The sequence below is a fragment of the Oncorhynchus gorbuscha genome, linkage group LG16, assembly GCF_021184085.1.
Source record: "Oncorhynchus gorbuscha isolate QuinsamMale2020 ecotype Even-year linkage group LG16, OgorEven_v1.0, whole genome shotgun sequence".
In the NCBI taxonomy this organism is placed as follows: Eukaryota; Metazoa; Chordata; class Actinopteri; order Salmoniformes; family Salmonidae; genus Oncorhynchus; species Oncorhynchus gorbuscha.
In genome coordinates, this window is record NC_060188.1 from 72,940,195 (window position 1) to 72,963,179 (window position 22,985).

At 43.5% G+C, this 22,985-nt stretch overlaps 1 protein-coding gene across 6 annotated transcripts in view; it reads right to left on the reverse strand.

The window, feature by feature from the left end:
• Positions 1 to 8,946, reverse strand: part of LOC123998972 (acetyl-CoA carboxylase) — a 48,253-nt gene extending 39,307 nt beyond the window's left edge. For 3 of the 6 annotated variants that reach the window (XM_046304265.1, XM_046304263.1, XM_046304261.1), the window contains exons 1-5: positions 8,788 to 8,946; positions 5,694 to 5,967; positions 834 to 966; positions 597 to 735; positions 117 to 226 (exon numbers count right to left, since the gene is read on the reverse strand). In XM_046304265.1, the coding sequence (XP_046160221.1) occupies positions 117 to 226; positions 597 to 735; positions 834 to 966; positions 5,694 to 5,932 (621 nt within the window). In that variant the 5' untranslated portion in view covers positions 5,933 to 5,967; positions 8,788 to 8,946. Of the gene's footprint in view, positions 1 to 116; positions 227 to 596; positions 736 to 833; positions 979 to 5,693; positions 5,968 to 8,787 lie in introns of all 6 variants that reach the window. The other 3 variants (XM_046304264.1, XM_046304262.1, XM_046304260.1) reach the window with 1 other exon arrangement.
• Positions 8,947 to 22,985: the final 14,039 nt, after the last annotated feature.

The window sequence follows — 22,985 nt, forward strand, 5'->3', positions numbered from 1 at the left end:
TGGAGACACAAGACAAGAATTACAAACACTACAAGTTCAAATACAGATTTCAAGAAAGTTGAATCATTATTTAAAAGAAGGTCTACTCAAGGCCTAAATAAATAGTCTACCAGTACCTGCACAGGTATTCGCTTGGCAATGTCCAGAATGAGCTCCACGTTGGCATAGTTGTTGTTATTGGTCCCTCCTGGCACCGGCACATAGTGGTCGGCCATCTTTATGTACTCTGTAGAAGATAGTGGAGTGAAAACCATTTCGCTCTGCACATAAGATAGCATGTATAACAGTCCAACATTTAATCTGACCTTTTGTCTCTCAATATCATCTCATCTAAACCAGTGTCAAACTATTTACACATGACAGCACTTTCAGAATGCACTGCCTTTCTACACCATCAGACAGAGCATTTTCTTCTGAACTAGGTCATGCTTGGCTGTTCAGTGCATTGCAGGACAAAACCAACAGACAGCCTGCTCTGGTCCATCCCTGGGAGCCTCGAGGGTCTGCTTGTTTATTAAGCAGAGTTAGGAGAGGATGGGTAGAGACTAGTCACTCTGCTGTTACTAGTGGTGATGCTTCCGTAATGTAAAGCACACCTGCATTGGCCTTCAGGTCCTCGGGGGTTACCATGACGACAAAACGGATGGCGCGCTCGTTGCGGAACATCTCGTAAGCCCAGCGGCGGATGGAGCGCATGCACTTAACCGCCGCGATGCCATTGTTGGCAATGAGGACCTGAGACAGGAAGAGTTGTGAGTGGGGGACTAGTCTCTGAAATACTCTGTCAATGTGGTAAAACTAGGCAACAGAAGCTAAAGAAGCCCTGGTCTTACCTTCTCGATGACCTTATTGCCTCCGAAGCGGGTGACGAACTCGGCGGGGGAGGCCACAGTGAAATCTCTCTGCAGGTCGATGCGACGGCGGTCTCGCCCCTGCTTGACCAGGTGCAGCCCAGACATGCTTGGTCTGTGTGAACAACTAACATTATTTCCGCATTAAGAGTGTACAGTTGATGAGGTTCACCATTTCCCAGCATAAACATAACACAATCTATCATAAAAATGTACAGTACCAATCAAAAGTTTGGACACACCTACTCAGTCCAAAGTGTTTCTACATTGTAGAATAACAGTGAAGACATCAAAATTATGAAATTACACATGGAATCATGTAGTAACCAAAGTGTTAAACACATCAAAAATATATATTTTATATTTGAGGTTCTTCAGAGCAGCCACCCTTTGTCTTGATGACAGCTTTGCACACTCTTGCATTTCCACGGAGGGAAAAATAAACTAGCCTCCACCCACAGAGAGAGCCAGTGGGAGGATGGGGAGGAGGAGCAGGCATCCATTCACCCAGGAGGGTGTGGCAGAGGCAGAGCCCCCAGTGTGCGGTTGGCTGGCTGCTGTGGCCTGACACTGCACTGTTGCATCATGATGATTATGGGGAGATCTGTGCTCTCAGCAGGCATGCTACATTCAGACAGAGGCTTCTGAATGAAGCCCCCCAGAGAATGGCACTTCCCGTTAGAGCTAAGCTGAGCTCCTCCCTGCCCTATAGGAGAGAGGGGTGGGGGAGGAGTCTCCCCTCCCACTGTCCAGTTTCACCATCAACGCTCACATTCCCTGTCCCCTGAAGCCCAACCAGACATGAGAGGGCAGCTGTGGAGAGCTGTGAGACTACAACTGATCACTAAAAAAGGAACAACAAAAACATGCCTCCTTTGTCAAACTGGCACATCATAAGTCTGAAAGCTCAGTCAACACCAAATAGACTGTAGGTAAATACTTCGCCATGATGTTTAGTTAAACCTAACTTGATATCTGATATACAGTGGGGCAAAAAAGGATTTAGTCAGCCACAAATTTTGCAAGTTCTCCCACTTAAAGTGGTAAAGTAAAGTAAGCCTGTAATTTTCATTAGGTACACTTCAACTATGACAGACAAAATGAGAAGAAAAAAAATCCAGAAAATCACACTGTAGGATTTAATGAATTTGCAAATTATGGTGGAAAAAAAAAAAATCAGTATTTGGTCACCTACAAACAAGCAAGATTTCTGGCTCTCACAGACCTGTAACTTCTTTAAGAGGCTTCTCTGTCTTTCACTCGTTACCTGTATTAAATGGCACCTGTTTGAACTTGTTATCAGTGTAAAAGACACCTGTCCACAACCTCAAACAGTCACACTCCAAACTCCACTATGGCCAAGACCAAAGACCTATCAAAGGACACCAGAAACAAAATTGTAGTACTTGCACCAGGCTGGGAAGACTGAATCTGCAATAGGTAAGCAGCTTGGTTTGAAGAAATCAACTGTGGGAGCAATTATTAGGAAATGGAAGACATACAAGACCACTGATAATCTCCCTCGATCTGGGGATCCACGCAAGATCTCACCCTGTGGGGTCAAAATGATCACAAGAACAGTGAGAAAAAATCCCAGAACCACACGGGGGGACCTAGTGAATGACCTGCAGAGAGCTGGGACCAAAGTAACAAAGCTAACCATCATTAACACACTACGCCGCCAGGGACTCAAATCTTGCAGTGCCAGACGTGTCCCCCTGCTTAAGCCAGTACATGTCCAGGCCCGTCTGAAGTTTGCTAGAGAGCATTTGGATGATCCAGAAGATTGGGAGAATGTAATTTGGTCAGATGAAACCAAAATACAACTTTTTGGTAAAAACTCAACTCGTCATGTTGAGGACAAAGAATGCTGAGTTGCATTCAAAGAACACCATACCTACTGTGACACATGGGGGTGGAAACATCATGCTTTGGGGCTGTTTTTCTGCAAAGGGACCAGGACGACTGATCCGTGTAAAGGAAAGAGTGAATGGGGCCATGTATCATGAGATTGAGTGAAAACCTCTTTCCATCTGCAAGGGCATTGAAGATGAAACGTGGCTGAGTCTTTCAGCATGACAACGATCCCAAACACACCGCCTGGGCAACGAAGGAGTGGCTTCGTAAGAAGCATTTCAAGGTCCTGGAGTGGCCTAGCCAGTCTCCATATCTCAACCCAATAGAAAATCTATGGAGGGAGTTGAAAGTCCGTGTTGCCCAGCAACAGCCCCAAAACGACACTGCTCTAGAGGAGATCTGCATGGAGGAAAGGGCCAAAATACCAGCAACAGTGTGTGAAAACCTTGAAGACTTACAGAAAATGTTTGACCTCTGTTATATACCCTTTGTTGGCAATGACAAAGTATTGAGATAAACTTTTGTTATTGAGCAAATACTTATTTTCCGTCATTTGCAAATAAATTCATAAAAAATCCTACAATGTGATTTTCTGGGTTTTTTTCTTCTCATTTTGTCTGTCATAGTTGAAGTGTACCTATGATAAATTACAGGCCTCATCTTTTTAAGTGGGAGAACTTGCACAATTGGTGGCTGACTAAATACTCCCCCCCCCCACTGTACATTATAATTGTTTTCTTTCTATCCTACCACCAAATGATTGCCAATAGGTTAATATAGGAGTGTGTGTAACAGTATAATTTTAAACCGTCCCCTCGCCCATACCCGGGCACAAACCAGGGACCTTCTGCACACAACGACAACAGTCACCCGAGGCATCGTTACCCATCGCTCCACAACAGCCACGGCCCTTGCAGAGCAAGGGGAAACACTACTTCAAGATCTCAGAGCAAGTGACGTAACCGATTGAAACGCTATTTAGCGCACACCGCTAACTAAGCTAGCCGTTTCACATCCGTTACATGTGTACACTGCTATTGTCCAACCATGGCATGTAACCCGAGGTGTATGAAAGAGTTAGGCCTAGCTGACAGGTGAACAGCAGTGTGAATATTTACTTCCTCAGGGTATTAGACCACTAGAACACTAAAACTTTACTGCTAGAGTTAGTGTAGGCCTGACTCTAACCAGTCTCTATTAGGGCTGGCACAATCACCGTATAACTGTAACCGGTGATTATGGATGAAAACCAGCATTAAAATAAAATAACCATGACACCATTTACGTATTCTAAAAAAGCTGACTGAAGACTGGACAGCCGGGCATTTGTGCGGTTGAGTCAGTTTCTGCTTTAACATTGACTCTAAAAAAGGGCCCCCCAACTGGTGGCCAAATTCAGTGATTTTACACAGGAAACTTGAGCGTAAAAAGAAACTAGCAGCGTTACAGTTCTTGACACAAACCAGTGTGTCTGGCACCTACTACCATACCCTGTTCAAAGGCACTTAAATCTTTGTCCTGCCCATTCACCCTCTGAATGGCACACATACACAATCCACGCCTTGATTGTCTCAAAGCTTAAAAAGCCTTCTTTAACTTGTCTCCTCCCCTTCAACACTGATTGAAGTGAATTTAACAAGTGGCATCAATAAGGGATCATAGACTGACCAGGTGAAAGCTGTCACAGAAAGAGCATGTTCTAATGTTTTGTACACTCAGTGTATGTGACCATACACAAACATAAGCAAGGTTTGAAATGAATATGTTCAAATATAATATTTCATCACATTGTAGAGCAGGGATCAACTAGATTTAGCCACAGGCCAATTTGTTTTCTTTAGTGGATTGTCAGGGGGCAGGAACGTCGTTGCAAATAACTTATATACTGCAAATTGACCGCAAGAAGCCTAAATAAACACATTTATATATTTGGGCTACTTGCGGTCAATTTGCAGTATAGAAATTATTTGCAACGATGTTCCTGCCCCCTGACAATCCACTCAAAAGAAGAAAAAAGTCCACCCACAGCTGAATCTAGTTGATGATCTCTGCTCTACAACATGATGAAACTTTGTTGCTCCTTATTGAAACAAGCAAGGTGTTGTGGTTGACACGTTTTCGGTTGCCTAGGCAACACGCCCCTCCCTGCAGCAGGAGCACATGCAGTCAGGCGCAGATGATAAGAAAATGTGTAATATAGAAATGTATATATCATCGTTTTTATTCAAAGTGTTATAACGGTGACAGCGATCATTTGCCTGACCAATAACATCATCAAAATTCCATGACTGTCACAGCCTGAGTCTCTATTACAATTCCAACAACAACCCAGGGCCGAGGCAGGCATATACTCTAGCTTAACCTCACTTAACCATATTCTTCCTGCCAGCACCATATTTGCCACTTAACCATACAAATCAAGTCTGATGTATACCACACTCATTCACAACTTCCATTCTCTACAGCCTCGTCCCAGTAGCTGTAAGAAGAGCCACTGAATACAAAGGAGAGCTGGTGAAACCAGGGAGAGCTCTGGGCTGAGGCTGCTGGCAGAAGGACAGCAAGCAGCAGGGAGGCCAGTCCTCCCAGAACACACAGCTCCTCTATAGCAGGCAGGGTGTGAAGCTGGCCTGGCCACGTTTTTAAACACACACAGCAGAGAAGAGTGAGCCAGCCAGGGGGTTAGCACTGAACTGAACCCAGTGTTCTCCTCCTGCTGCCATTTCAGAATACTCCCCTCCAGACTCATTTGATGAAGACAGGTCTGTATTGGAGGTTTCTTCCTCCCATATGACTGGGGGAAGATTGTTGCTGCAATCAAAGCTAGTGCAGTACCATCTTGTATAATCTATTGAGATAATGGTAGCTTCCGTAAAGACCATGTATGATTAAACACTTGTGTGGATGCCATGCCTGGATACACAATACAAACCAAACAGAGAGACTCAGGTAAAACAAACAAGAAAGAAAAGCCTGGGTTCTGACCTCATGTGGGGTCCGTCAATGTTGTCAAAGCCCATCTCGTAGCTGCTGTTCTCTGAACTGAGGCTAGAGGTGGGGGATATGGAGCGCTCCTTCTCCTCCAGGCCCAGCGTCAGGTCTGGCTTCCCCAAAAACTCATCCTCAGAGTTCTCCTCTGACACAGAGCCGATGATAAAATTGGAGTGCAGCACGGCCAGGTTCGGGGCAGCAGCCTTATTGGCAGGCGCATCCTGCTGTGCCATGGCTGGACTGTCAACACCCTGGCAGGCTGTGAACACTGGAGGGAGAGGGGAATCAAAACCACATGTATTTATAAAGCAGGAGATAGACTGAGTACTCAAGTCAGGCCACAGCGTGATGACAGGGTTATCCTGTCATGGGCTGCTGTTAGTCAGACTTCATCAGTGAGTTGAGTTGCACAACAATTATGCTGACGCTGCATTCATATTGCAAAAAGAATGGTAGATTGCAATACCTCCCAATCCTTCTTAAATAAAGTGCTTACTGTAATATATCTCACAGCTACAAACTCCAATCCAAAACCATGTAGTCAACTACTGCTAGTTGACTGGTTTGAGAGGCATAGTCTGCCTTGATATTAGTCTTTGAGGGGGTATAATTTCTCAAAATTGCAACTGCGCATGAGCAGAGCAACCAGAAGACAGACACACCTTATCAGCAGCAGTTTAAGCTGCTGGACCTGAAAAACAAGCCCAGCACCGCAGACATAATTTAAGTGAAGGTGAGTGAACAGCACTGATCAAAGACATAGCTACCCAGCATGATAATACATTATGTTTTACAACAGGGCTCTAACAACCTGGTATCATAGAGAAGACATAACATAGTAAATGTAAATCCGGGACACTGAAATTAGTATGATATCTTACGTTTGATATGGTTGCATAAGAAAGAAGTTTACTTAAGACAAAACCTAAAGTAGGGTGATTGTTCGGTGTGGATAGGAAGTTGCGTGTTCAAATCTCATCCAGGACAACTTTAGTGTTTTAGCATGATTCCATCCTAAATACACAGTGAAATGATTGAACACTCTTGCAGTGTTGTCACAATACCAGTATCACGATACTCTGAAGTATCGCAGCAAGGAAATAAAACATGAAGCAGATTTTAATTGAGGAAAACAGTTATAATGTTAGAAACAAAACAGTATTTTGTCATCAAAAGTCACATTTGTTTATTTTGCAAGTTATAGCACCAACAACTTTACATAAAGTATGTTTTTAATAGGACCTGATTTTTCACCAACAGAAAAATTGGTCTCTAAAATAAACAAGAGATGCTCAATTAAGTTCTGGGTCCATAAATGTTGAGACATTATTATTATTATTGAAAGAACTTCAAAAAGTGAACTGCTGTTTGTCATTTATTCAAAAAAAGTACTTGTTTAACAACTGACCAACAGATTTCTTATTAAATAATTTTAAGAGTCTGCTGACTTCCACAGGCTTTAAACTTCATTTTAAAGAGGAATTCTCAGCCATCTGCAATACAGGTATGACTGAAGAATGAAGCAGGTGTTAATCATGGGCCTTCCTACACTGAAAACAGCAGTCCATTGTCAAAACTGATTAAATCAGTAGACCTATATCAATCTCTGAAAATACCACAAGTGTCATTAGCTTTAAAAACAATTCAATCCATTTTATTTTATAATATTTTGGACCAGAGTGAGGCTATTGCTCCACTAACCTACATTTTGTTCCTGCAGTGAGGAGGACTGATCTTCATCTAATGTTTTCATAATTTATCTGGAGATAATCACCAAAAAGGCTACAAATTAGAGAGTCAAATTAATGACTCTTACCAATGCGATTTGGTAGGCTACTGACGAGTCACTCACTTTAACGTCTGCCTGGAAAGTCCTGATGGACTTCATATCAAAAACACTAACAATATCTTTCATTTACTTGTCCTGTTACGATACCATAGACATAACTACATTGTCAAGTTTGCAGTTCGTAAATCAAATCACAGTAAGCCTACGCACCAGCATTTCGTGGCTGCATAGGAAACCCGCAAAATAAAATAAATGAATGTGCCAAAACACAATAGGCTAAGTGGATTTGGAATCATTGTTACTACATTATACAGGACTCAGACATTGAAAGGACATATAATGCCCTCTCCATCCATGTAAAGAAATGTGACTGCATCCACAGCGTACACAACACACACACCCAGGTATAGTGAAGCGTGACAGACAGCAGACTGTCAAACCAGTAGTGTTTCTATGTCATCGCTCACTTCGTGATATGCATCAATAGATCGCTAGAAGATGCATATTGTTCATCCTAAAGAGAGATGGCTCAGCTGACGACTGACTTGCGAATCGAAAAGTAGCCGAGTTAATTCCCATCATTCATTCAAGCGGGAGAGAGTTTTGCTGACTTTTTTCGGCCTTGCGAAGTAGACAAAGTACACGGCTGAAAAGTACCCATAACTAGTAGAAACCACTGCCCAACCCTAACTCATAGCCTAATAAATAATAATAATAACATTAGCCACGAAGAATTGACATTTGCAGCATAGTTCACAAACGGACATTTGCAGCATAGCATACGAATTGGATGATTAGCCACATATTAATACATACCATACGAATTAAACGAAACATTGCAAACTAAATAGAGTATTCCGGATTTACGTTTACTATATTACGTCTACCATCGAGGCCATGTTGACTAATGATGGGGAAAATAAATGTCTCCCCCGCACGGCCCAAAACTGGTGAATCTTATGGATGGGAACCCTATGTCGAGCAAAGTAACAAATGTTAGCTAGCTAGCTACAGTAGCTACATCAAATCATGCGAATAAATACTAAATTGTGTGTCGCGTTATGGTTTAACTACGATAATCAAAACGCCTTCGTCGCAATACAAATATGGTGGATGTGAATGCGTATCATATAAGAAATGGTTGGTTACTGACATTTGTAGCTAGCTAGCTAGTCAGACCGGCATCTTACTAGCTAGCACAGTGGCATGCAAGGTGTAGTTATATACAGGCAGCTAGCTACTTAGCGTTATACTGTACACAGACAGTCAGTGTACTCGTAATGAGCTTAAAATACTCACCGTGTGAAATAAACCGACAAGCAATCCTGGATATTTTATCCCAAAGGATGGGTGATTATTTATTCACTCTGGTTCAGACATGTATTTCCAAACAAACATCACACTATGATGACCTAACGCAACTACAAGAGACGTTTTTGACAGCAACGAATGGTGTGATGCGAAGATGGGTTACTTTTGGCCTCACGCTGCAGCGGAGGACCAATCGGATTGCGCGACGATTTCAGGAGGAGGGCAGAAAGAGCCATAACTGGAACTGACTGGGAGGAGGTGTGCCCAATGAGAAAACCTTTGTACTGTCCCACGTGTTTGGTCCAGTATGGCCTGGGGTGGTATACTACGTAGTCGAATCAATGGGTCAAAAATACCCAATTGTCATACATCAGTAAAAGTTTAGATACCTTAACCTGCAATCCTTTCAAATTCAGTTGGGCAGTTAGGCTCCTGCAAGAACCCCCACCAACTAAGGAGGTTCCTCAATTAACCCCACCTCCTATGGGGTTCTTGAAACAACCTTTTGGGGGCCATTTTCAGTGCCCCCAAAAATTGTCATTTTAATCCATAGAGACGTGAAGGAGAAGCTCGTCGGATGTTGATCTCTTCTCGGCTAAGATTCTTCAAAATGTTTTGAGTGTATGCCAGCTTTTGTGGAGCGATGGGTAACGATGCTTCGTGGGTGACTGTTGTCGATGTGTGCAGAAGGTCCCTGGTTCGCGCACGGGTATGGGCGAGGGGACGGATGTAAAGTTATACTGTTACAGCTGCAACTGTGTTGACGAACCTGCACCCAAATCCCCAAATTGCTTTGTTAGGGTGAAGGAGACAGAGGTGGTGCGAAAAAGGGTTGTCCAGTGGGTCTCCTATTTGGAGGCAGTGAGAAGAGTGGAAGGAGCAAGTGGCATTGAAGACCCAATGGTAATTGAGACTGCATTAAGAGCTCCTCCTGAGACCCAGCAATACATTTTTGTCCATCAGTTCTTGGTCATATCTCCGAGGCCATACAAGTCACTGTTGTCCCATGAGATTACATTTTTGTCTTTTCTGTGATAATAAGTGTGGGGGTGTGACCCTGACAACTTTAGAAAATGTTATGGAATGTTGAAAATAAGTGTGCAATTATTATTTATAATTTTTGTGTTTGGTATTCAAATCCTGCCCGAATGCCTAGTGCTCACTGTAAAGTTTGGTGGAGTGGAATTAATGGTCTGGGGCTGTTTGTCATGGTTCGGGCTAGGCCCCTTTGTTCCAGTGAAGGGAAATCTTAACGTTGCAGCATACAATGACATTCTAAATGATTCTGTGCTTCCAACTTTGTGGCAAAGTTGGAGAACGACCAGTTTGGGGAACGACCTTTCCTGTTTCAGCATGACAATGCTCCCGTGCACAAACCGAGGTCCATATAGAAGTGGTTTGTCGAGGTCGGCGTGGAAGAACTTGACTGGCCTGCACATAGCCCTGACCGCCACCCCATCAAACACCTTTGGGGTGAATTGGTACGCCGACTGCGAGCCAGGTCTAATCGCCCAACATCAGTGCCTGACCTCACTAACGCTCTTGTGGCCGAATGGTGTTACACCCTGATCTAGTTCACCTGTCCTTGTGATTGTCTCCACTCCCTCCAGGTGTCGCTTATTATCCCCGGTGTATATATCCCTGTGTTTCCTGTCTCTCTGTGCCAGTTCGTCTTGTTTGCCAAGTCAACCAGCGGTTTTCCTTGCTCCTATTCTTCCCCGTCTCTGTTTGTTTCTAGTCCTCCTGGTTTCAACCCTTGCCTGTACTGACTCCGAACCCAGCCTGCCTGACCACTCTGCCTGTTCTGACTACCAGCCTGCCTGTTCTGACTACCAGCCTGCCTATCCCCTTGTACTGTTTTGGACTCGGATCTGGTTTCTGACCCCTGCCTGGCCTGACCTCGAGACTGCCTATCGTCTGGTACTGCTTGGACTCTGACCTGGTTTATGAACTCTCGCCTTTCCCCGACCTGCCTTTGCCTACTCCCTTGTTATAACCGTGTCGGAGATCTTTGTGGGCTATACTCGGCCTTGTCTCAGGATGGTAAGTTGGTGGTTGAAGATTTCCCTCTAGTGGTGTGGGGGCTGTGCTTTGGCAAAGTGGGTGGGGTTATATCCTTCCTGTTTGGCCCTGTCCGGGGGTGTCCTCGGATGGGGCCACAGTGTCTCCTGACCCCTCCTGTCTCAGCCTCCAGTATTTATGCTGCAGTAGTTTATGTGTCGGGGGGCTAGGGTCAGTTTGTTTATCTGGAGTACTTCTCCTGTCCTATTCGGTGTCCTGTGTAAATCTAAGTGTGCGTTCTCTAATTCTCTCCTTCTCTCTTTCTTTCTCTCTCTCGGAGGACCTGAGCCCTAGAACCATGCCCCAGGACTACCTGACATGATGACTCCTTGCTGTCCCCAGTCCACCTGGCCATGCTGCTGCTCCAGTTTCAACTGGCCTGGGCCCTAGGACCATGTCCCAGGACTACCTGACATGAGGACTCCTTGCTGTCCCCAGTCCACCTGGCCATGCTCCTGCTCCAGTTTCAACTGTTCTGCCTTACTATTATTCAACCATGCTGGTCATTTATGAACATTTGAACATCTTGGCCACGTTCTGTTATAATCTCCACCCGGCACAGCCGGAAGAGGACTGGCCACCCCACATATGCTCTCTCTAATTCTCTCTTTCTTTCTCTCTCTCGGAGGACCTGAGCCCTAGGACCGTGCCCCAGGACTACCTGACATGATGGCTCCTTGCTGTCCCCAGTCCACCTGACTGTGCTGCTGCTCCAGTTTCAACTGTTCTGCCTTATTATTATTTGACCATGCTGGTCATTTATGAACATTTGAACATCTTGGTCATGTTCTGTTATAATCTCTACCCGGCACAGCCAGAAGAGGACTGGCCACCCCACATAGCCCGGTTCCTCTCTAGGTTTCTTCCTAGGTTTTGGCCTTTCTAGGGAGTTTTTCCTAGCCACCGTGCTTTTACACCTGCATTGTTTGCTGTTTGGGGTTTTAGGCTGGGTTTCTGTACAGCACTTTGAGATATCAGCTGACGTACGAAGGGCTATATAAATAAATTTGATTTGATAATAAATATCGGAGCTCTACCATCTGCCTCCTGTGTCTGCATTAGGGTCTCACCTTGTGCCCTTATGAATGGAAGCAAGTTCCCACACCAATGTTCCAACATCTAGTGGAAAGTTTCCAGAAGAGTGGAGGCTGTTATAGCCGCAAAGGAGGGACCAACTCCATATTAATGCCCATGATTTTGGAATGAGATGTTCAACGAGTAGGTGTCCACCTACTTTTGTTCATGAAGTGTAGCTACAATAAATAACGCGTTAGTACAGTGTACAGTCAGAAAGCAGTTTAGCAGTTACACCGGATGGCCCCAACGGCAATAAATGTAATAAAATCAAAAGCTTACCTAGATTTGTAGGAGTTCCAGTGTTATATAGCCAGCTAGCTAACATAACATCCCTCTCTGTTTGAGCTGGGTGTTTGAGCAGGCTAAACTAGCTAGCTGCATCCAATATAATATACAGTGCCTTGCGAAAATATTCGGCCCCCTTGAACTTTGCGGCCTTTTGCCACATTTCAGGCTTCAAACATAAAGATATAAAACTGTATTTGTTTGTGAAGAATCAACAACAAGTGGGACACAATCATGAAGTGGAACGACATTTATTGGATATTTCAAACTTTTGTAACAAATCAAAAACTGAAAAATTGGACTTGCAAAATTATTCAGCCCCTTTACTTTCAGTGCAACAAACTCTATCCAGAAGTTCAGTGAGGATCTCTGAATGATCCAATGTTGACCTAAATGACTAATGATGATAAATACAATCCACCTGTGTGTAATCAAGTCTCCGTATAAATGCACCTGCACTGTGATAGTCTCAGAGGTCCGTTAAAAGCGCAGAGAATCATTAAGAACAAGGAACACACCAGGCAGGTCCGAGATACTGTTGTGAAGAAGTTTAAAGCCGTATTTGGATACAAAAATATTTCCCAAGCTTTAAACATCCCAAGGAGCACTGTGCAAGCGATAATATTGAAATGGAAGGAGTATCAGACCACTGCAAATCTACCAAGACCTGGCCGTCCCTCTAAACTTTCAGCTCATACAAGGAGAAGACTGATCAGAGATGCAGCCAAGAGGCCCATGATCACTCTGGATTAACTGCAGAGATCTACAGCTGAGGTGGGAGACTCTGTCCATAGGACAACAATCAGTCGTATATATTGCACAAATCTGGCCTTTATGGAAGAGTGGCAAGAAGAAAGCCATTTCTTATTAAAGATATCCATAAAAAGTGTCGTTTAAAGTTTGCCACAAGCCACCTGGGAGACACACCAAACATGTGGAAGAAGGTGCTCTGGTCAGATGAAACCAAAATCAAACTTTTTGGCAACAATGCAAAACGTTATGTTTGGCGTAAAAGCAACACAGCTCATCACCCTGAACACACCATACCCACTGTCAAACATGGTGGTGGCAGCATCATGGTTTGGGCCTGCTTTTCTTCAGCAGGGACAGGGAAGATGGTTAAAATTGATGGGAAGATGGATGGAGCCAAATACAGGACCATTCTGGAAGAAAACCTGATGGAGTCTGCAAAAGACCTGAGACTGGGACAGAGATTTGTCTTCCAACAAGACAATGATCCAAAACATAAAGCAAAATCTACAATGGAATGGTTGAAAAATAAACATATCCAGGTGTTAGAATGGCCAAGTCAAAGTCCAGACCTGAATCCAATTGAGAATCTGTGGAAAGAACTGAAAACTGCTGTTCACAAATGCTCTCCATCCAACCTCACTGAGCTCGAGCTGTTTTGCAAGGAGGAATGGGAAAAAATTTCAGTCTCTCGATGCGCAAAACTGATAGAGACATACCCCAAGCGACTTACAGCTGTAATCGCAGCAAAAGGTGACGCTACAAAGTATTAACTTAAGGGGGCTGAATAATTTTGCACGCCCAATTTTTCCGTTTTTGATTTGTTAAAAAAGTTTGAAATATCCAATAAATGTCGTTCCACTTCATGATTGTGTCCCACTTGTTGTTGATTCTTAACAAAAAAATACAGTTTTATATCTTTATGTTTGAAGCCTGAAATGTGGCAAAAGGTCGCAAAGTTCAAGGGGGCCGAATACTTTCGCAAGGCACTGTACATCTAATATATAGCTCTCTCAATCTCTCTCTTCTCTTGCTTCTCCTTAATTTTGGAAGAAATTAATTTGTTAAACTGTTCAGCTATTGTCTTTCTCTCTCTTTGAATCAACTACTCACTACATTTTATGCACTAACTGTAGCTTATACTTTCAGTACTAGATTCACTCTCTGATCCTTTGATTGGGTGGACAACATGTCAGTTCATGCTGCAACAGCTCTAATAGGTTTGAGAAGATCCTCTGGAAGTTGTCATAATTACTGTGTAAGTCCATGGAAGGGGGTGAGAACCAAGACCCTCCTAGGTTTTGTAATGAAGTCAATGTAACCAGCGGAGGACAGAAGCTAGCCGTCCTCCAGTTACACCATGGTGCTCCCTTAGCGTGATACTGAGGATACTGTAGACCTTCATTGCAAGACATTGTGTTTTAATCAATTATCATTATTTGACATCTGAATATATTTATTGTTTTATCTAAAAACAATACTTTTTAAATGTTTCATTATTTGTATGAAATTCACAGAGGAGGATGGCCCTCCCCTTCCTCCTGTGAAGAGCCTCCACTGGTAGGGATGTGACTTGAATTGGAATGTGACTTAAGGAGTGGGATCTTAGGCGATAATTGTTTTTGTATGATGTCAGTTTTTCCTACAATGGATATTTTTTCTATAATTTACCACTCGTACAGTAGGGGGCGGCATGCATCTCTAAAACTTGTTTGCTGACCGCAATAAAGAAGAGCGAGGGAATGTGCTGCTGTGCTGTGGTTGTGTGTGTAGATCTGCAGTCGCGATATTGTATTTACATACATTTTCTCTGTCGCAACGTGTAAAACTTTGTAATGTGAATGAATCCAATCTTGTGTTTAGGGTATGCCAGGGAATCGTCTGATCCAGAACACGGTCGGACTCGGCCCTTATCTCATCTCGTAGCTCCAACCCAATAGGAGGGATGGTGAAAAGGGAGCCAGTTTAGGTGCATGTACAGTGCTTGCAAAGCGGGGGGTTTACATGCTTCCTCATTTTTGGTTTTCTTTGTGGTTTGCTGCAGGGACAACAGGGAAGAAAAATCGGTCCTGACATTTCTAACACACCGGCCCATTTATTTTCTTGAGGCACCCACACGGCCCATTTTTTCCTTCCTCCCTTGATGCTTCTATTATTAGCCAGATAATTATAATTTTGCACAAAAAAAAAAACAAGATAGACAAGCCCACTAGGCAAAAAATGAACCAGCTCATCTGGCATTAGCCCGACGTGCCAGATAGCCAGTCCTCCCCTGGTTTGCTGTGCTTTTCCTTCTCTTTTTCTTTTCCACATCACTATTTCCCTTGCAGATGCCTGGTGCGGGGACATGGGTTGGATGCAGGCTCCAGCTCCCCGGGATAGATCTGGTGATCGGCTAGACAGGATAGAGTATTTTGAATTTATAACCATCACCCATTCCGTAACCCTTGTGAAACTATTTAAACGCTGTAATAAAATTGCCATTTTGCTTTTTCTTAAACTGACTCATCTGGTGATCTGTTTTGAACTGTGCAGGGAACATTTTAGGCCTTAAGGTTGAGGTCCTTCCCCTCCTTAAACAGAAGGTGATGTAGTCTAGTCTAAAAAGTGGACGATAGGGTTAGGTAAACTCACATAAAGATCACAGTACAACCCTGCCACCCAGTGGATATTTACTAACACTGCAAGTGTCTCCATCTTTTGATTTAATCTGTGTTTGCATGCTCTGTTGTCTCCTGTCTGGAGTGCAGCAGAATCCAGCCAGTATTTGCCCAGCAGTAATGCCTTCTGGATATGTACATAACCACATGCACAGATCAAGTGAAATGGCTTGGAAATAGTCCAATTGAAATGTCAAATTACCAGGGGAGATTGTGCTTTACCTTGTGAGTAAAGGTCTGGAGGGTAAGATAAAAAAGCTGTCTTTTTTTCTGGCAGTAGAGTAATGTATCACATTGCCCTTTTCTACAACACTCAACAAGATGTGAACAAATGACCAGTAATTATGATTCATTTTGATAGGAATACATAGATCACTTTTCACAATAAAGGATCTAAAATGTTGTGGAAAATGCTGTACTAAAATGACTAAAAAGGCCAGTGGAAGCCTGTCATCACTCTTTGTCCCTCTATGCCAGGAGTCGCTGAAAATCAAATGCATTGTAACAAACACCCTGGGTTTCTGGAGTCCTGCAGTGAAAAGAATCTGTGTTAATGTGCTCACCCATCACACAGAGGAACATATTGCTTACAATCGGTACAATGGGCTCGGGGTGATTCAGTTACACGTTCCTGGAGACTGGCAGACTGTTACAATGGGCACCGGGGCCTTGGCCCCTTTATTGCCACGGCGAGAAGGAAAGTGGCCAGATAAGGTTTCACTCCATCCCTCTATCGCTGATTGACATCCTTGAATGCAGCTTTTGAGGCAAGCTCCAGTTTAATTAAAGCGTTTGCCCGGCTTCACAGTGATCTGAGAGCCCCCGTGATAAATATTGAATGGAGTTCACCTTCTGGTTAGTGCATGACTCCCAGGATACAGGCAGATGCATTGTGAGAGGGGCTCACTTGAGAGCCCTGCAGTGGGGTCTGGGGGAGAGGAGACCAGGGGAACCAGAGGAGAGCTGCTGGAGTCACTGTGAGGCTGTGCCAGCTCAGTTGAGCCAGAGGTTCCCTGGAGCATCTGGCCGTGTGAGATTTCACACCGCCCAAACACCGTGGCCGCTCTCAGGTGTCTGAACAGCCGTTCTGGAGATGGAGGGAGAGAGAGTTTCTTTCTCTCCTTTCTCTCCTCACAGCCCAGGAGCTACTGGGTATCAGGCTACCTCCGCCGAGTGAAAAGACAGACTGATAACCTGTTAACCAAGCTCTGTGTGTAAAGGACACTGGCAAATACCTTATCTCAGCCACATTAGCCTCCCTCAGATACACTTCTGTGGATTGTGTAATCCAGTATGTCCTGCACATCTCACTATCACCTCAGAAATGACCACAGTGCTCCCTATCTTACCCTTTTAACCTCATGAATGTATGAGATGAACAACAGCAGGTGGTATGATGATCTATGATGGTCGCTTAGTGTGGGTGCAGTAGTTTTTGGGATGGGAGGGTTCACTCGGTGTGGGATTGTTATCTACATTCCAGAGGAGACTCCCGGCCTCCTGCTGTGTCGGTGTGACTGAAGCTGAGACTGTGGCAGGCATCTTCAAGGTGGAGGGTTTGGTTGGGCTGGGGGGGGGTGTTGGGACGGGTAACAGATACTCTTCTGTCAGCTGTGTCCTGCGCTGCAGCTGACAAGGACCCCCATTCACAACTCTCCCCTTCTTCGCCACCGTGATGAATAAGTAATTATCCCATCACAGAGGCCGGGCACTTGGAATGGACTATTTCATGTGGCAGCCGTAGGTAAAGTGATCCTGTCACGGGCAACTGGAGCCGAGTGTGTACCAATTCCAGCAGGGCCGTAACCCTACCTGCCACCGAGCGCTCTTTCTCTCCCTGACTGACAGCTCGAAAAGGGGTCACATTCACCTCCACTCTATCACGCATTGTAATATTTAATGGCAAACAAGCTTGAGAAGGACAGCAGGTAACCGGAGTCTGTCCTTTCCACCGCAACGGGAGGCTAAGGAGGCAGCTTGATCCCTGGTATTGTGGTGCAACACACGCCGTTGGCTTACTATTTGTTTATAAAGGATATACCCTTACTGATCATAGTTTGAAAAGAGAAAGGTTGAAAAAGGAGAGGGACGAATAGAGATGAGGATTTGTTATTTGAGGACGTTACTGATAGTGCCTTGTCCTTGATGTAGTTCAGAAGTTGTGTTGCTTTTGTGTCTGAAGTGAAGGGGGTCATCACTTTGATGTAAGAGGGCAAATTGAGCTCCCAATTTAACATAATAAGCTCAGATCTCTGATAAGTGTACTCTCTGGTTGAATTGCACCTCCTTCCATGCTGTTGAGTGTAGTGCTGTGAATTTCTTTCAGTACCAGAACACCTCTCTGAAGGAGACTCCAGCTCCATAGAGCTGGGTGTCTTTGATACACTGATGAATTGAATGTGTGTAGTGAGTGATATGTGAGTGCCTGTGTAAAATATGTTTTTGGTGTTTCCACAGCAATACATTACTGGGATGTGGAACTGCTGCAGAGAATGAGGACAGCTTCTGGGAACCAATTTAGACATGGCCCTACACTTTAAACAGAGATCAAGGGCTAAGGCTACCTGGTGCAATCACATCCACCTCTCACTCAGACAGCGGCTCCTCGCTCTGTGGCCAAAGGATAGCCTTCTCTCCCAAGACAAAAAATAGAACACAAAAAGATACTATTTTGCAATTAATTCCTTTTGGTTTGTCTTTCCTTTCTAAAAAACGGTTGCCTTGCTAATCCACTAGATGTCTACAGAGGCAATTGCCTTGCTAATCCACTAGACGTCCACAGAGGCCAATGCCTTGCTAATCCACTAGATGTCTACAGAGGCCATTGCCTTGCTAATCCACTAGACGTCTACAGAGGCCATTGCCTTGCTAATCCACTAGACGTCTACAGAGGCCATTGTCTTGCTAATCCACTAGACGTCTACAGAGGCCATTGCCTTGCTAATCCACTAGATGTCTACAGAGGCCATTGCCTTGCTAATCCACTAGACGTCTACAGAGGCCATTGTTTTGCTAATCCACTAGATGTCTACAGAGGCCATTGCCTTGCTAATCCACTAGATGTCTACAGAGGCCATTGTCTTGCTAATCCACTAGATGTCTACAGAGGCCATTGCCTTGCTAATCCACTAGATGTCTACAGAGGCCATTGTCTTGCTAATCCACTAGATGTCTACAGAGGCCATTGCCTTGCTAATCCACTAGATGTCTACAGAGGCCATTGTCTTGCTAATCCACTAGATGTCTACAGAGGCCATTGTCTTGCTAATCCACTAGATGTCTACAGAGGCCATTGTCTTGCTAATCCACTAGATGTCTACAGAGGCCATTGTCTTGCTAATCCACTAGATGTCTACAGAGGCCATTGTTTGACACAACTCAGCTACCATCTTTGTTTGTACATTTCTGAAATAATGTCGCCCTTAAAATGCTGTCGTATTACTGTGCGGTTACGCATCATAAATTCTTCATTGTGAAGGTGGGTGTAGGTTTCAAAGCAGTGATAATAAGCAGCTGGTATGTATAATACATGTCGTCCAAAACCTCAGTTTACAATTCACATTTAACTTTCCTTTGTTGCAGCTTACATTCTGTGTGTTTACCATAGGAGCCCATTGATGAATACTCTGTTGTCCACTTTGTGCTGTCCTGCTATTGAGATGAATAATGTTGTATCTTTCATGCTGTCTATCAGTGCTAATTCTACTACAGTAATGTTTTGGAAGCCTTCTCATATTTCCAGGTCAATTCATATACAGTCCGTATTGCATATTGTAACAGACAATGTTTTTATGTAGACAATTCTGTCTAAAGCTTAATTCACTCTTGTCTGTTGTTCATAGATTGGGCAGCAAATAGCCTTGCAGTTAGAATGCTAGGAAGGTAACTGAAAGGTTGCTAGTTTGAATCCCTGAGCCAACAAGGTGAGCCTCCCTCGAGAAAGGCACTTAACCCTAATTACTCCAGGGTTGCTGTTGATAATGGCAGAGCCTGGCCGTGGCCCCAGTCTCTGAGGGTGTCTGAAGCGGAGCTGGGACATGCAGAAAACACATTTACAATTCACATGTGTATAATACGTACTTGAACATGTGTGAAATAGGACAAACATAAACACCCACATAACTATTACTGGATTTGTGGTTGTACACATAAGTGCCCCCTCCAGCCCTGATTTTGGGACATATTTACATATTTTATGTAATTGGATGTTTATTGGTCAAATCATGTTGTTGTCCACAACTCCCTTGTCCAAACATGGTAGAGGTAGTTGGGCCCTACCTACCATCCGTGGGGTGATCTTGACTGTGATGTACAGAGTGTGAATAATTCACATCTCCATGTACGTCCTGTTATCTGGTGCCTCTGAAAGGCTTCTTCTCTATGTTTCATTTATGTGGCCATTGTGCTGCTGATCCCCTCCATTATTATTAAAGGGATGGAAAAAACAGCAATGCAACTTATAGCAGTCAGAGCTAAAGAAAATGTAATGTCATAACCAGACAACACATTGTCATGTATATCCAGAAGAAAGATACTTGATCAAATATTTGAGCAGTTTGAGCAGTTTTCTTTGGAAAAGACTGCACATTGCTTGATGAATTGCACCACGTTGATTTGAAAATACAGTAATCTCTAGTTACTGTAGCCTACGTAAATGTTATGTAGTGTTGTGAAAGCAGTGTAGTCATGCATGCATTTGCTATGGTTTTCTGGGACATACAGTTTATTCTGAAAGTATTCAGACCCCATGACTTTTTCCACATTTTGCTACGTTACAGCCTTATTCTAAAATTGATGAAATATTTCCCCCCCCTCAATCTACACACAATACCCCATAATGACAAAAAAACAAACAATTGTACATTTTTGCAAATTTCTTACAAATAAAAAATAAATGTCACATTTTCAGACCCTTTAATCAGTACTTTGTTGAAGCACTTTTGGAAGTGATTACAGCCTCGAGTCTTCTTGGCTATGACGCTACAAGCTTGGTACACCTGTATGTGGGAAGTTTCTCCCATTATTCTCTGCAGATCCTTTCAAGCTCTGTCAGGTTGGATGGGGAGTATTGCTGCACAGCTATTTTCAGGTCTCTCCAGAGATGTTCAATCAGGTTCAAGTCCGAGCTCTGGCTGGGCCACTCAAGGACATTCAGAGACTTGTTCCGAAGCCACTCCTTTGTTGTTTTGGCTGTGTGCTTAGGGTCATTGTCCTGTTGGATGGTGAACCAGTCTGAGGTCTTGAGTGCTCTGGAGAAGGTTTTCATCAGGGACCTCTCTGTACTTTGCTCAGCTCATCTTTTCCTCGATCCTGACTAATCTCCCTGTCCCTGCCGCTGAAAAACATCCCCACAGCATGATACTGCCACGACCATGTTTCACCGTAAAGATCGTGCCATGTTTCCTCCAGACGTGACACTTGGCAATCAGGCCAAAGAGTTCAATCTTGGTTTCATCAAATCGTATTTGTCACATGTGCTGAATACAACAGTGAAATGCTTACTTACAAGCCCTTAACCAACAACGCAGTTTTTTTTAAAGTAACAAATAACCAGACCTAGTACGTTATTTTTCAATGGTCCTTTAGGTGCCTTTTGGCAAACTCGGGTTCTTGGTCACCTTGACTAAGGCCATTCTCCCCTGATTGCTCAATTTGGCTTGGCAGCCAGCTTTAGGAAGAGTCTTGGTGGTTCTTCAATTTAAGAATGATGGAGGCCACTGTGTTCTTGGGCACCGACAATGTTGCAGAATTATTTTGGTACCCTTCCTCAGATCTGTGCCTCAACACAATCCTGTCTCAGAGCGCTATGGATAATTATTTTGACCTCATTGTTTGTTTTTTGCACTGACATGCACTGTCAACTGTGGGACCTTAAATAGACAGTTGTGTGCCTTTCCAAATCCTGTCCAATCAATTTACCACAGGTGGACTCCAATCAGGTTTTAGAAACATCTCAAGGATGATCAATGGAAACAGGATGCACCTTAGCTCAATTTTGAGTCTCATAGCAAATGGTCTGAATACTTATGTTGTAACGGTATTCCTGTGGTGAAGTAGAGGCGGACCAAAACGCAGCGTGGTTATATTGATTCATGTTTAATAAAAAAAGATAAACACAAACACTACAAAACAATAAATGTGGAAAACCAAAAACAGCCCTATCTGGTGCAAAACACAGAGACAGGAACAATCACCCACAAACACACAGTGAAACTCAGGCTACCTAAATATGGTTCCCAATCAGAGACAATGACTAACACCTGCCTCTGATTGAGAACCATATCAGGCCAGACATAGAAATAGACAAACAAGACATCCAACATAGAATGCCCACTCAGATCACACCCTGACCAACCAAAACATAGAAACATACAAAGCAAACTATGGTCAGGGTGTGATATATGTAAATAATCTATTTTTCTGTAATTTAAAAAAAATGAAACGAAACCTGTTTTCGCTTTGTCATAATGGGTTATTGTGTGTAGAATGATGGGGAAAACAATTCATTTAGTCCATTTTTGAACAAAGATGTAACAGAACAAAATGTGAAAAAGTCAAGGGGTTTGTGTAACGATCGTCATAGGTGGAAGAAGGTGAGGACCAAGGTGCAGCGTGGTGTGTGTCCATATTTATTTAATGAACACAGAAATAACAAAAATAACAAAGACAATGACCGAAAGAACAGCTGGTGCAGACACACAACAGAAAACAATCACCCACAACTCAAAATAGGAAAACAGGCTACCTAAGTATGGTTCTCAATCAGAGACAACGATTGCCAGCTGCCTCTGATTGGGAACCATACCAGGCCAAACACATAGAGATATAAAACATAGAACACAAAACATAGAATGCCCACCCCAACTCACACCCTGACCAAACTAAAATAGAGTCATAAAAAAGGAACGAAGGTCAGGACGTGACAGTCGGAATATTTTCTGAAGGCACTGTATTTGCCAAGCCCTGTCTCTCTCTGGTCTGTATATTATACATTTCCAAAAAATACACTAGGCGGTTTTATGTGTAAGACACTGTAACTGGACCGCTTACCTACTGTATGAAATAGTTGAGATATGCATTATTCACAGGCCTTCACTAAGTGTATTTCTCTGCCATCTGTGTTGTTGTAGGACTACGTGCTAACGTTTAGACAAGCTGAAGTGACTGCAGTTATTATGATGAAAGTAAATTCTGTATAATGAATATTTCAAGACAGTGCTTTATGGAATTGGAGTGCATTCTTATGGGGACCCCTGGCAAATGTTGACAAACAGTTTTTTTTAGTCGCTTCGACGTTACAGCAAAGGATGATGTTTAATCAATAAGTCATATCCCAGTTTTTCTGTCATCACC